Source organism: Heteronotia binoei, chromosome 21 (assembly GCF_032191835.1).
Source record: "Heteronotia binoei isolate CCM8104 ecotype False Entrance Well chromosome 21, APGP_CSIRO_Hbin_v1, whole genome shotgun sequence".
NCBI lineage: Eukaryota > Metazoa > Chordata > Lepidosauria > Squamata > Gekkonidae > Heteronotia > Heteronotia binoei.
The window spans coordinates 96,250,806-96,265,517 of NC_083243.1; the positions used below are offsets into that span (position 1 = coordinate 96,250,806).

At 47.7% G+C, this 14,712-nt stretch overlaps 1 protein-coding gene across 2 annotated transcripts in view; it reads left to right on the forward strand.

Annotated features, from left to right (window-relative positions):
- The window catches only part of AMBRA1 (autophagy and beclin 1 regulator 1), a 415,934-nt gene extending 401,962 nt beyond the window's left edge, over positions 1–13,972 (forward strand). For both annotated transcript variants that reach the window (XM_060261137.1, XM_060261136.1), the window contains one exon: positions 12,201–13,972. In XM_060261137.1, the coding sequence (XP_060117120.1) occupies positions 12,201–12,691 (491 nt within the window). In that variant the 3' untranslated portion in view covers positions 12,692–13,972. The remainder of the gene's footprint in view (positions 1–12,200) is intronic.
- The last annotated feature ends 740 nt before the right edge of the window (positions 13,973–14,712 follow it).

Consider the following 14,712-nt stretch of genomic DNA (forward strand, 5'->3'; position numbering starts at 1 on the left):
TTTTGGAGAAGACTTTTCAATAGCAACCAGGAGCATATACCTATGCAAAACAGGACAGGGCTGGAGATCTTGTGTTCTGTTCCCTGACTAATGATTACATTATAGTGGAAATAACTGCAGAGAATTCACTATGCTAATTTGTTGCAGCAAACATCATACTCTCATATTTATTTATTTATTCCGTAATTTATATCCCGCCCTTCCCACAGAGTGGCTCAGGGCGGCTCACAACAAACGATAAAACAATAAAACAAAGCAAAGTTATTACATTTAAAAGTTAAGCATTTGCTAATATTTGCTAATCTGGCAAAGTATCCTGACACACACATCTCAGATCAAGCACTGCATCTTTTCCTCTTTATGCTGAAGAGATGGTGCTTTACCCTTATAATGGTTACAAGCAGGGGACCCACTTTATTTACATCATTTATACCCCACCTTTCTCCACAGTGGGGACTCAGAGCAGCTTACATTGTTCTCCTCTTCTCCATTTTATCCTAACAACAATCCTATGAGGTAGTTTCTTCAGCTTTCTCTCTCTTTGGCCTTTCCCAGAAAAAACTCTGGCCCAGTTGTGGAGTTTAAGCCATGCTGGGCCAAGCTGTGCAGTGGGAAATCTGCAAGGACTTGCAGGACACTCCTTACTTTTCTTTGTATCTCCCTCCCCACACTATTTCCTCGTTCTCTACTCCAGGCAGCCCTTATATCTTCAACATCTTCTTCGTGGTCTCTGTGCATTCACACATATGGGTAATCCGCAGGATTGGCCCCGACCTCGGAGAGTTCAAAGCAATCTTGATCGTAGATCTGGCGCGCCTCCCACTTGTCCTGGGAGGAGACAGCTACTGCGCATGCCTGGACAAGGGGGAGGTGCTTAGCCACTCAGTTTCTTCCTTACCGCCGACCGGATCGCACCTTCCTCGTTGATCTCCAACTTCTTCATTGCAATCTCCAACAACTACCTTCTCTTCGCTTCAATTCTTCATCTTCTACTTCTCCTGGTATCGTATAAAAAAAAAAAAAAAAAAAAGCCTCCTCTTACTATCTTTCTGGACTTTCCCCCTCCCTCCCCCCCCCCCTCCCGGGCGGATGGAAGGAAGGGACAAGATAATCTTTAAACGCTGTACCAGCTGCTCATCCAAAATCCCCTCGTCCGACGGCCACTCTCTTTGCCTGTTCTGCCTTGGAGAGGCACACCGTCCAGACTCCTGCGTGCACTGCAGCCAATTTGGTAAATAGGCCCGCAAGAACCGCGCCGCGAGACTCAAGAGCCACCTCATGGAAACCTCACTCCGACCGGCCATGCCGCGTGGCGGACAACAACAACCCGCGCCATCTTCCCCACACCTCGTGGGAGAGGCGCAGTCGGCAGCTTCCGTGGCACAGACTCCCTGTAAGCCTAAGACCGGCAAGCACTCTAAGAAGTCGGACGACCCCAAAAAGCGCCGCCGCTCCGATTCCGCCCACTCGGACCCGACGGGTAGCACTAGCTCAAAAAAGCATAAGACCCGCCCTCTCGACTCGGCCTCGAACCCGACCACCAAACCGAAGGCCCCGAACCCGACCGCCACTGCCTCCGGATCGATGCCGAAGACTCCGACGTCGAAGTCGACGGCAACACCGTCAATCACTCCGTTGGAAATCATCCGCATCTCATCAAAGTCGCCGTCCATTCCGAATTCCCCACCAGACCAGCTGCTGGATACGCACTCTACCGCATCCGTTAGGACCCACACTCTCGACCCCACTAAATTCATAGATCTCTCACAGCCGATAGACGCCCACGCGCTCACCAGAGAACCCTCGACCCCGAGAGATCCCCTGACTAGACCTCGATCTCACAGTCGCAGACGCACCAGGTCCCGCAGTCGCCGACACACCAGGTCCCGCAGTCGCCGCCGTACCAGGTCCCGCAGTCGCCGCCGCACCAGGTCCCGCAGTCGCCGCCGTACCAGGTCCCGCAGCCGCCGACGCTCTTGCAGCCACCGCAGGGGGAGACACTACTATTACTCTCCATCGAGATCTAGGTCTCCATCCCCACGGCACCGAAGACGGCACCGACGATCACCATCCCACGATCGCCATTACCACAGCTACCAAGAGTCTCCGCGCTACCGAGATCGCACACACAGACTCCAAACTGCATCGATCGAATCGCTTCACCACCATGACGACCCTACGGACCTCGGCGCCGAACCGAAGCTCCCGTCACCACTAGAATCCCTACACACGGCTCCCAAGACAACACCTCAGCCCGACCTACCTCAAGGAACCGACGACGGATCCGAGGAGGAACTCTCCGACTCCGACCACTCTTCGGGTTCGGACCTACAATCCCCAGACTCCGACATAGCCAAGCCAGCAGACTTATCACCGTCTGAAGGCCCAAGATCCTACCTCGACCTTGTAGCAAACATGGCAAGCTCGCTAAATCTAAAGCTCAATACAGACGCTCCCAGAGTCTCGGACGTCGTTTTTGATCTAGTCCACGCGGATCTTCCATCCAGCTCTTCTCTCCCAATGCTCCCCGTTCTACTAGAAACACTCAAAGAAGCATGGGACAAACCGGCATCGGTACCGCCAACATCCAAGAGGGTTGAAGCGCTGTACAAGATACACGCACCTGATTCCAAGTTCCTGTTCACCCACCCGGCTCCGAACTCGATCATTGTACATTCGTCCCCGAAGTCGAAGCAGACTAGACACCCGGTACCACCAGAACGGGAGGGCAAAAAACTCGACACGATCGGAAGAAAGATTTACGCCCTCACTACAGCCACAACCAAAATCCTCAACTACATGGCATGCTTCTCCGCATACACCCACAACCTGACCACCTCCCTCGCCGCATTGGTACCATCCCTGCCCGAGGCATCCCAAAAGTCAGCCACCACCACCCTGCAGGAGATGGCCAGAGTAACCAAACAGCAAATCAACATTGCCCGTCACGCTGCACAGTGTTCCTCCAGAACCTTGGCCTCAGCCATAGCACTCCGCAGACACGCGTGGCTCAGGTCCTCCTCCCTCCAACCAGACATCAAATACAAAGTTGAAGATTTGCCCTTTGATGGCCTTGGCCTGTTTAGCTCCTCTACAGATGACATCCTCACATCTGTAGACGATGGCAGGAAGAGGGCAAGACGACTGGGAGTCTCCCAACCTCTGACCCAAACCAATCGACAAAGGAACTGGAGGTCCAACCAATACAAAGGGAACAGATCCCCACGGCAACAGGAACCATGGAAGCGCAAACCACCGCAGTCCAAACCTTCCTTTCAACACAGACGCCAAACAACCAAGAAACCTTCAACCACACCCAAACCGTCTCTCTGACCTCCCTGCCCCGAGCCGTCCAGTCTCCCTCCATCAGCCAAACCCATCAACACGACTACAACCATTCTACACTGCCTGGAGGACCATAACATCGGACGCCTGGGTCCTCGCCATCATTCAAAGAGGCTACCTAATAGAGTTTACGTCCACTCCAAAGCACCACCGGTTCCTCACCACACCCCCGTCCGCACCCCTGCAGACGGAAATCGCGTCTCTGCTGGACAAAGGCGCGATAGAACCAGTCCCACCCCAATACCATCGCACCGGCTTCTACTCCCGGTACTTCCTGGTGCCAAAAAAGGACGGAGGACTCCGACCCATTCTCGACCTCCGCAAACTCAACCTACACATAACCTACAAGAAATTCCGTATGGTCACGCTTCAGGCAATCCTCCCGCTCATCCCAGAACGAGCATGGATGGCGTCCATAGACCTCCAGGACGCCTACTTCCACATTACAATCAACCATCATCACAGAAGATTCCTCAGGTTCGCCATAGGGAAGCAGCACTTCCAGTTCTGCTCCCTTCCCTTCGGTCTCTCCACAGCACCAAGGGTCTTCACCAAGTGCATGGCAGTAGTAGCAGCCACATTACGCCAGCAGCAGATATCAATCTTCCCGTACATAGACGACTGGCTGATCGTCGCCCATTCCAGGGAGCAACTACAACTGGACGTCTCGACCACCCTCTCCACCCTGGCCACCTTAGGCCTCCTAGTCAACCTCTCAAAATCCAAACTAGTCCCTACCCAGAGGATCCAATTCATAGGAGCAGACATCTCCACGCTCTCGCAAACGGCTTTCCTACCTCAGGACAGGGCACTCGCCATAATGTCACTGGCCAACACTATCATCGCCCAGCGCTCCCAAACAGCGCTCACCTTCCAGAGAATGCTAGGCCTCATGGCAGCAACCACAGCAGTTCTGCGGTTTGCGAAGCTGCACATGCGTCCCCTCCAAATGTGGTTCGTAAGAACTTTCCACCCTCACACACAACATCAATCCACACTGCTCACCCTTCCACTACACATTGTACCATCCCTCAAATGGTGGACCAAGGAACGTCACCTCTACAAGGGCATGCCATTCAAGCAGACACCGCCCTCGGTGATTGTAACCACAGATGCCTCCAACTGGGGATGGGGAGCCCACTTGGAAGACCTCACGGTGCAGGGCCAGTGGACAGACTACGAACGCTCTCTCCACATAAACTGCCTGGAGCTCATCGCAGTGCACAAGGCTTTGCGGTCCTTCCTCCCATCGCTAAGGAACCAGCACGTCCAGATCACCTCCGACAACATCGCCACAGTCTTTTACATCAACAGGCAGGGCGGCACCGCCTCCGTCAGACTCTGCAAGAGAGCCCTAGCCCTGTGGCATTGCAGCATAAGCCAGGGCATCTTCCTCACGGCCGTACACCTACCAGGGGCCGAGAACACCCAGGCAGACGCCCTGAGCCGCCACTCCACCAACAACCACGAGTGGTCTATCAACAGCCGATACATCAGACAGATATTCAGCATCTTCGGACAACCGAAGATAGATGTATTTGCTTCACCGTCAAATGCCCAATGCACCCGCTTCTACATGAGAGGTCCTCCATCCCACCTCTCCAGGGGGGATGCCTTCATACAAACTTGGAAAGGAACACTCCACTACCTCTTTCCGCCCATTCCACTTATCACCAGAGTTCTACAGAAGATTCAGGTAGACCACACAAACTGCATCCTCATAACTCCATGGTGGCCGCGCCAACCCTGGTTTACGACCTTGCTGCTCCTGTCCAACAATACCTTCATCCAGCTCCCTCAAACACGGGATCTCCTCTCTCAACAGGGCGGCAGGGTCCTTCACCACAACCCGGCATCGCTCAAATTAACAGCCTGGAGAATCAGTTTCTAGACTTCCCTCCGGAGGTCCGTCAGGTCCTAGTGAACTCCAGAAAACCATCTACTAGGAAATCCTATCTATTTAAGTGGAAACGCTTCTCACACTATGCCTCACAGCACAACTTCGACCCCAACCTCGCCACTATACCTCAGGTACTAACTTACACCCTAACGCTCTCCAGAGCGGGTCTGTCGTATTCTTCCCTGAAGGTACACCTGGCAGCCATCTCTGCCTTCCACCCCCGCATCGATGGCACAACGGTATTCTCTCACCACGCGACCAGAGCTTTCCTCAAGGGCATCATTCGCCTACACCCACCAATCAAACAAGTTCTACCCACCTGGAGCCTGTCCCTAGTCCTGAGCCAACTCATGAAACCACCCTTCGAGCCCATGGCCTCCATCCCACTACACCTGCTGTCATGGAAGACGGCACTACTTACGGCCCTCACCACAGGCAAGAGGGCCAGTGACATCTGCGCATTCAGAGCAGACCCACCGTATACGATATTTCATAACAGTACGGTGGTCCTCCGACCTGACCCGACTTTCCTACCCAAGGTCGTCTCTACCTTTCACCTAGGAAGACAGTCCACTATACCAGCCTTCTTCCAGCACCCCGCGGACGCGGGACAAAGGGCACTCCACAACCTGGATGCACGGAGAGCCCTAGCCTTCTACATAGACAGAACCCGCCAAATCCGTAAAGACCCTAGACTCTTTGTCACCTACGCTACCCATAATAAGGGCAGCAGAATATCTACTCAGAGACTCTCCAAATGGATTGTTGCTGCCATCGAACTCTGTTACCAGCTGGCAAAACAACCAATCCCTCAACATATACGAGCCCACTCAACCAGAGCCGTGGCTACCTCGTCTGCCTTCATGAAAGGCATCCCTATAGAGGACATATGCGCTGCAGCCGTCTGGTCCTCCACATCTACCTTCGCCTCGCACTACGCTCTCGACGTCCGTGCCCGGCGAGATGCCTCCTTCGGACAAGCAGTGCTACGATCGATCTTCGACTAACCACTGTGAGTACCACTATCATTACGTTACGCTCTAACCCTTCATGTTCTTACAGGTCCAGCACCCACCTCCGAAGAAATGGCTCGCTAATCACCCATATGTGTGAATGCACAGAGACCACGAAGAAGATGGACAGGTTTCTTACCTGTAACTGGTGATCTTCGAGTGGTCATCTGTGCAATCACACAGACCCACCCAGCCTTCCCCGCTGCTGGAAGCTAGTAAGCACAGTTATTTCCACCTATCCGGCGGCGGGAAGAAACTGAGTGGCTAAGCACCTCCCCCTTGTCCAGGCATGCGCAGTAGCTGTCTCCTCCCAGGACAAGTGGGAGGCGCGCCAGATCTACGATCAAGATTGCTTTGAACTCTCCGAGGTCGGGGCCAATCCTGCGGATTACCCATATGTGTGATTGCACAGATGACCACTCGAAGATCACCAGTTACAGGTAAGAAACCTGTCCTTCCCTTGCATCCTTCGTTCTTTTCTACCTAACAACTGACCTTGTATCTGCCCACCATCCTTGGTTATATTTATTATTTAATTCATATACCCCCTACATTTCTCCCCAGTGACGAACCAAAGCTGCTTGAACCATTCTCCTTTCTTCTGTTTTATTCTAACAATAGCCCTGTGAAGCAGGTTAGTCTGATGGGGTGTGAGTGGCCCAATTTAACCCATTGAGTTTTGATAGCAGGATTTAAACTTGGACTTCATCTCTCAGATCCTAATTTGATATTCTAGCCACTATGCTAAGTGAAGTATGACCCAGTTCCCAAAACTTTAGAAAAGTATTCTAGATACAGATAGAAAGTGGCAATCTAACTTCAGCAGAGGGTGCTACATTTTTAAATCAGTCTTTTATAGTCTTCACAGAGTAGCATTTGTGAGTTGGTTGCAGTTGAACAAAAGTAAGCAACAAGTCCTAGGTAAGTCATATAAATCATATAGCAAATTCCCTGTGGCTGCTGCTGACTCTGGCCCTTATGGGTCCTGCCTCTAAGGCAAAAACAGCCCTGGAAAGGGCCCTCCCCCTTCCCCCAACCTTTTACTGACAGAAATCAGGGCTTGAAGACTGGCAATATTGTAGTGGTTATTCTGCTGCTTCTGTTATTCTGGGGAGGGGGGGTAACCAACCTGCACTCTATATTTCATGTTTTTCTGCAAACCTGGGCCTTGTCTCAGCTTTGTAGAAAGATTTGTTTGTCTTTTCATGGCTCTGGTCTGTAGATTCAAATATCCACACATGGGGCCTCATTGAGAAATAGATATATTGATATGTCCTTTGGGAAAAAAACATGTGCCATATGTGCTGAAGTGGGCTCTTGCATACAGAAGCACATGCCACAATAAATTTATTAGCCTTAACTGTGCCGTAATGCTCTGTGTGTGTATATTTCTACAGGTGACTAAACATTCTAGAACTTCCACTGCATTTAGAGAAAAAGGGAAAATAAGCTTATCCAAGAAAGCAATTTGGCTATGCCTGTAGGTCTAGCAGTGGCACGGAAGAGCAGATCCTTAGGAGAAATGCTAACTTTGTCTTCTCTCTATTTCCTTGTCTTTATTAATCAGATCACTCCTGACATGATAAATTACTGAGCAGCCAGTCCTGCTGCTGCGGAATCAGCACCTGCTGCTTCTGTGACTAGGCAACAGACCTAGCCCCTGGAATTCTGCCCTAGCCACAGAATTAATAAAGCAGATGTACTGAGTGGAAAGGAAAGCAGCAAAGATGAGGAAAATATTCCATGCGGTGCTGAAGGAATCTCCAGGCTCAACCCATGGTAGTCATGGCTAACTGTATTTAGTGGTAGGGCAGAGAAGCAGGAGCACTAGCTGGCAAGTCTGGCTGACTTATCTCCAACAAGCAATTAGCCCAATCAATAACTAAAAAAATTGTGAGTGCAATTAACTTGTTATGGTTTAGATGCAACCAGTTCACTCAAATGATCCCATAATTATCTAATGGAAGATATTGCATCTCGCTGAAGCTCCCTCACATTAAGAGGATTTCTTTACTTGCTTCATTTATAGTCTACCTTAAATTGAATTTGGAAACTATTTAGTGACCAATGGAGCAACTGCAGAGCAGATGTATACTGGTAGCAGTTGAGCTGCAGCATTCTATATCAGCTGGAGTTTTTGTCTTCAAGGGCCGGCCCATGGCTAATGTATTATATGATACTCTAGTTAACAGGAATAACAGGGCCTTCTGGGTTGTGGTACCAACACTCTAGAGTTCTCTCCTCAGAGAGACTCACCTTTCCCCTTCCATCGCCATCTTTTACCAGTGGGTGAAGACTAAATTGTTTTGTCTGGCATTTCCTCAGTGAACTTTCTTCTTGCCCTATATTTTAATTGTGGTTTTTATGTGTTTTATTGTACTTTATGTATATTTTAGTTTAATTTTAACTATGTGTTTTTATTTACTTATACTCCCACCTATGGGTCTTGTGGGCCCACACTTGTATACAGTCTAATTTGGTTCAAGTGTGTGCTTCAAAAGGAGGGAGACTGGCTGTAAACCATTTATCAAGACTGTGGGAGTCTAAAATTAGTTGTCTCAAGCAGAAGTCCCTGAATATTTCTTGACTGGAAAGCTGTCATCCAGTGGCAAAATAACACAATCTCTGTGAGTTTAATTGTACATAAAGCTTTCTGAAACTGTAACCTCTAAAGAGGAAAATTTTTACCTCTCCCAGGCTGTAATGCTACTTTGTTTTGTAAGCTGCTTGCTGTGTGAAACTACTGTTACTCTTTTTTAAAAAAATACTGCCTCAAGAATCTCAGTGTCCTGAAAGAAAAATAAAATTTGCCTTACAATAGGGAACTCACTAGTTTTATATCTGAAGATAGCCTGGAGAATAGCCAGCTGTGCTCTTACCAGTGAGTTGTCCCACTGGTTTCCCCCAGTGCCATTCCCACTTAACCACTGGGAAAGCTAGTGGAGGACAGATGTATTTAAGGCAAAAGAAAGTATCTGTTAACCTTGTTTTGAAATCTTGGCAGTATGGGACATTACTGCAGAATATGGGACATTACACCTTCCTCGGGAAGTGGTGGATTCTCCTTCCTTGGAGGTTTTTAAACAGAGGCTAGATGGCCATCTGACAGCAATGTGGATTCTGTGAACTTAGGGGAAGGTATTTGTGCATTTCTTGCTTTGTACAGGGGGTTGGACTAGATGACCCTAGGGGTCCCTTCCAACTCTGTGATTCTAAGGGACGGTGGCTCAGTGGTAGAGCATCTGCTTGGGAAGCAGAAGGTCCCAGGTTCAATCCCTGGCATCTCCAAAAAAGGGTCCAGGCAAATAGGTGTGAAAAACCTCAGCTTGAGACCCTGGAGAGCCGCTGCCAGTCTGAGAAGACAATACTGACTTTGATGGATCAAGTGTCTGATTTAGTATAAGGCAGCTTCATATGTTCATATGTTCAAGTTAGAAGCCTCTTTCCAATTAACTAATGTTAGTTGGCATTGCAGCATGTAAGTTTTACCTTTCTAGGTTTTTGAAGGGGGTTTTGTGTGTTTTGGTGCCTTAGAAAGAAGGCAAGGAAAAAACTTGAAGACAATCTTTTCTTCTGCACGGAACCTTCTGTCCTTTAGTATAGAACATAATGCATGCCAGAAACACAGATAAGAACCCAGATAAGACAAGTGCCTTCCTTCCCAGTATTTCTTTTGATGAGACCTTCTAATTATGCGTCACACGAGCTGCCATTTCCTTACCATATTCAGGATTGTTGTAAATAAACCTAGTTCTTAATTTCTTACTGTGCGCTAGATCCAACAGAAAAGAACACAGAAGCACTTGTTAGAGCTGATCTTTCCCCACCTTTTTTCCCAGTCAGCTTCTACTGTTTGTCCCCATGAATCCTCTCTGAGGGCCAGCTGAGCCTCACAGCTAAAAGCCACAATGGGACAGGAAGCTGCAGGGATGTGGGAGAATTTGCCCTTGTGTCCTTGACAGGATTGATACATCCTTTCACGTTCTGATGGAATGCAGATTTTTTTAGATAATGAGGGATTACCATATTAAGCTGTTATTCAACCAATCATCCCCCCATGCCCCAGCAACCCTGGCTCTTTTCTCAGTGATAAGGATCCTAAGAACACTCTAGCTATTGTGAAATTTTCTCTATCTTTTTAGCCCTTGCATTAAAATAATAAGAAAGAAGTGTCTTCTGCTGCTCAAGGTTCATGAATCAATGAGCTTCTAAGGGTGCAAAAGGAAAGGATGTGGGGGAATTGCTGCCACCTGTCTTGTGCTGAAAGCTGATTCTCCCTTGTCACCATCTCCTTCCATAAGTTTTCCCTGTGTAAAGGGTTAATCCATTTTACTTCCCATCCAGTGTTGGCCTCTTAACCTCCATCTTTGTCTTATTCCATTTAGTTTGTCTGTTGCTTGGGAAGCATATGGCCACTCCTGTTTTGCAGTCAGTCTTGATGACTCAAAGGCTGGATAGAAGATTTATATCTTTAATAAGGATCAGGTAGCCTGTAGCTGCTGTTTCCCTCTGTGGAACAATTTGGCACATTCCATTGAATAAGAAGCTCTCCTTCAGCAGCCTTCATGTGAGAATGCGAAAAGTAGCTAATTGCTGATCATTCCATGAGGTTGCTTCAATGAGCTGTTTTTTCTGGGTATGATTATTCCTTGGGGCACTGGGCTCTCCAAACTGTATGATTCTGATAAGATGTAGACAGTGCTTTCCCCATGTTCTGGAAAAAAAGGGCAAGGGTTATATGTTTGCAAATAATCAGAACTCGTAAATATGGTATATGCTTCTTGTATCCACTTTATGTAATTGCCCAAATGCATACTCTTTGCCCATTTTGGGATGCTTGGGGATCAAAGCTGTGGCAGAAAGTAGAAAGGCTATAAATAAGAGCTGATCTTGGCATGGATAGTTTGGTATGAAACTTACAAGTTGATTCCTGGTAGAAGAATAGTGTTGATGAATATAAGAGAGACTTTAGAGGCTAAAAGTGCAGTCTGTTGGTATCTTGTTTTGTGCATTAGATGTTTTAGTTAATATCTTTATATTTTTAGTGAATATCTTTATATTACAATATGTACTGCTTGAAAGGAGAAAAATGTCCACAGAAGAAGCTAGCTTTTTATCATTGAGTACCATAAAGCAACCTTGTAGGAGACAGCATTGTTTTAACTATTAACAACACCGTCGTGATCATTCCTGCAGACCCATTCCTGGTGCCAATGGTACAGTGCTCCATCCCTATGTGATGAGAAAGGGCTAGACTTCTTTTGGTGGAGCTTATCTGAGTGGGGCTGAATGAGTGCTTAGTGGAGGAAGCATGCAGCTACCAAAGTTTTTAAAATATATACATATAGTAGACGTTATCAAAATGGCATAGATATGAGTATGGATAGTAAGGATTGTTAGCTAATCACTATTGATTTCATTGACAGTGCCTTTAGTGCCTGTGACCTGAGCTGAGCCATGTCTCAGAGCTAAAACAGAGAAGTAGAAACCTCACACAGTGGGCTGTTCTTTGTGATGAAATATCCCTCCATTTTTCCCAGGAACAGATACATCTGCATGGAGTTTCTGGTTCTATAATAACTGTCATACGTGAGAATTCTAACAGGCAGGGGGAGAAAGTTTCTCCATGTACAGTGCTTAGAAATTGATATCTGCAAGATAGTACAGCCTGAAGGGAGGATGTATAGAATTCATGCAACAAGTAGTGAATGTATTTATTGTGCAAAAACTGCTGATGCTATGTGGCCATGCCAAACTATAGAAGGAGATCATGTTTGTGAAATACACTGTGGGCAGGGGAGAAGGGAAGGGAGGCACCCTCTGGAAGCAGCTAGTATTCCTCATCCTCTCTTCTCTTTTTTTTGTTAGTCATCTCATGATGGTTTTTCATGTTGTAGATTTCTGTCTTGGATACTAGACTCTTAATTGGTGCTCTCTTTCAGGTGGTCCAGAATATGGGGCTACTGGAGAGGATTCCCTGACCAGGATCCAGAGGTTGATGGCTGAAGGTGGTATGACTGCTGTGGTCCAGCGGGAGCAGAGCACTACCATGGCATCCATGGGTGGTTTTGGCAACAACATAATTGTGAGTCATCGCATCCACCGCAGTTCTCAGACTGGTACTGAATCAACTGGAGCAGATGGTGGCGCAACTCAGCCATCCACTTCACAGGAACTGGTAGCTGAGCTAGAGGGACGGACCCTTTCAGAGTCCATGCAGGTAACAGAACGTGGCTTGAGCCCACAGAATTCCTCTGATGATATCATTGAGGAAGAAGAAGTGAATGGGCAGAGCTTGTCGGAGCAGGCTCAGTCCTCAATGGACACTGAGGGACCAATTGAGTACAGTGACCTAACTAATAACAACCACCTTCCTGACAATACCAACTTCTATAGTAATGATAGCACCAGTGGAGAATCTCGGAACAGGTAGAGATGAATTATATGTTGGTGCTACCCTTGTACTGCTAAGCAGAGACTTGTACCTCACAGCTGACCAGAAACTGAAGGAGTAGGGGGATTTTGACTCCGACCAGATGCTGGTAATTCAGAGGGCATTGTTTTACAGGGGTGGAAAATGAGAGGAAGACCATCAGTTGTATAGGAAGACTCTTGAAGAGGTTTTATTCTGTGTCTTAGCTTCCTGCATCCGTTTTGCTGCACATTTTCTACAATAGCTGTAATAAACCTTGATATTCAGCTGAGCCTTATGTAAATTTCTCAGCTCACTGGCTACTGGAATCCATTAAGCTTTGCCCTAACCCTGCAGTGCTTTTAATGTTACTCTTTGTTTTGTTTTTGTTTGTTTTATTTTTTAAATAATGTTTTTCCTATTTTGACCTAGCAGATGATCTGATAAAGGGGGCTATAGTCTCCTCCTTTGGAGGCCTACGACTTTATTCAATGTGTACATTTCTTTAAGTGCTACTGTGGAGGGGCTTTGCACCCCAGCTCTGCTACCAGAGTGGATTTATCTTCCAGCCTGGATTCCAATCCCATGCTGCCTGTGAGTAAGAGCTAGGTGACTCTTCAGATGTGCAGTGTTTGGGTGGCTCGAAAGACTGCAGGCTGGATAAGGCAAAGTAGTCTTCTCTAGGACCCTGTTCCACTCTTTTCTAACCCAGAATGGGAGGTAGGAGAGCTGTGCTTGGGCTTCACCATCCCTTCATGCTCAGGAACCTCTCAGGAGTGTGAGCCTTTTGTTTAAGAGTCTCTACTTTGTATGCAAGCAGGACCTTTTAAGGGCTGCTGTGGGTGGGGCAACATGTAATTGCAAAGCATGTGGGTAGGGTGGGTACTGTTCCCCAATAAAGATGGCACTTATTGAGAAATTGCCCAGGGCTTTAGCACCTCTTGCTGTGCCAATAGTAACATATGAATTCAACCTGGTGAAGTTTGGCAGGATCATGGTGCCACAGTCAGGCTGCACTTCCCTATTTGGGGTGGGGGTTGGGGAGGGGGAGTAGCTCCGCGTCAGAGCGTGAGGTATGTGTCCGTGATGTAAGGTGTTGCATGTGAAACTTTGACCTCGTACATGTAGTTTTTAGTGAAGAAATCAAGGCTCTGACATTTTTGTTTCTAGTCTAAAATGTGATTTTCCTTTTTGTTTGTAACTCTCCATCCCAGTGAGCTTGTAGCAAGAAGGTAGGGGGAGAGTGTGTGCTAATGAGGGAAACACCAAAGATCAACGTCATTAAAATATGACAAACCCTTATCTGGCCTCCTGTCTTCTTTGTGCTAAGGTAAGGGGCTAAGCATAGTTGGAAAAATGTGTTCTAATTGTGTGACCCTCTTTGTTCATCTCTTGCTGTTCACTGGAGCACACCCTATGGAGGCAAGCTGGGGGAGCACTTTCACCAAAGCCCAGAAACATCTTCATTGTCCATGCCAAGAACATTTGGGGCAGAGACCCTTAACCTGCTCAGCTCCACGCATAAACAGTGCAGGCTGTTCTGGTAAACAACAAGAATTTTTCAGTCTGCGATGAGGAAATTGGTGGTGGTGGGGGAGGGGGGAGCTAGAAAATAACCAATAACCCTGAAGATGTGTTCTGATCTATATGAGAGACTGTTTCACAGCACCTAGAAGAGCCTGCACCTTCCACCCCCGCCCCCATCCCAGCTCCTGTGGCTTCTTGGCACCTTGAGTGCATGACAATAAATAAAGCCCATTGTTAAACAGCTCTTATGCTCACAGTCAGAAGAGTCTGTTAGAGAACATTAAGCAAGCGCTTCCTTAAATCACAGCATGGAAATGAACTTTAAATCAAATCAGTTGGCTGCCAGGCCTCATCAGAGTGTTAATGAAGCACTAAAATCTGCCCTGTGCCAGTTGTACTTACTGATCTGACAGGATCTTCAGGTTTATAATGGAATTGCCATCTATGTCTTCTCATGATTTCCTGCATCCTGTGGCTGCCTTGGCACGAGGCTAGCATGGAAATAAGCTAATGCC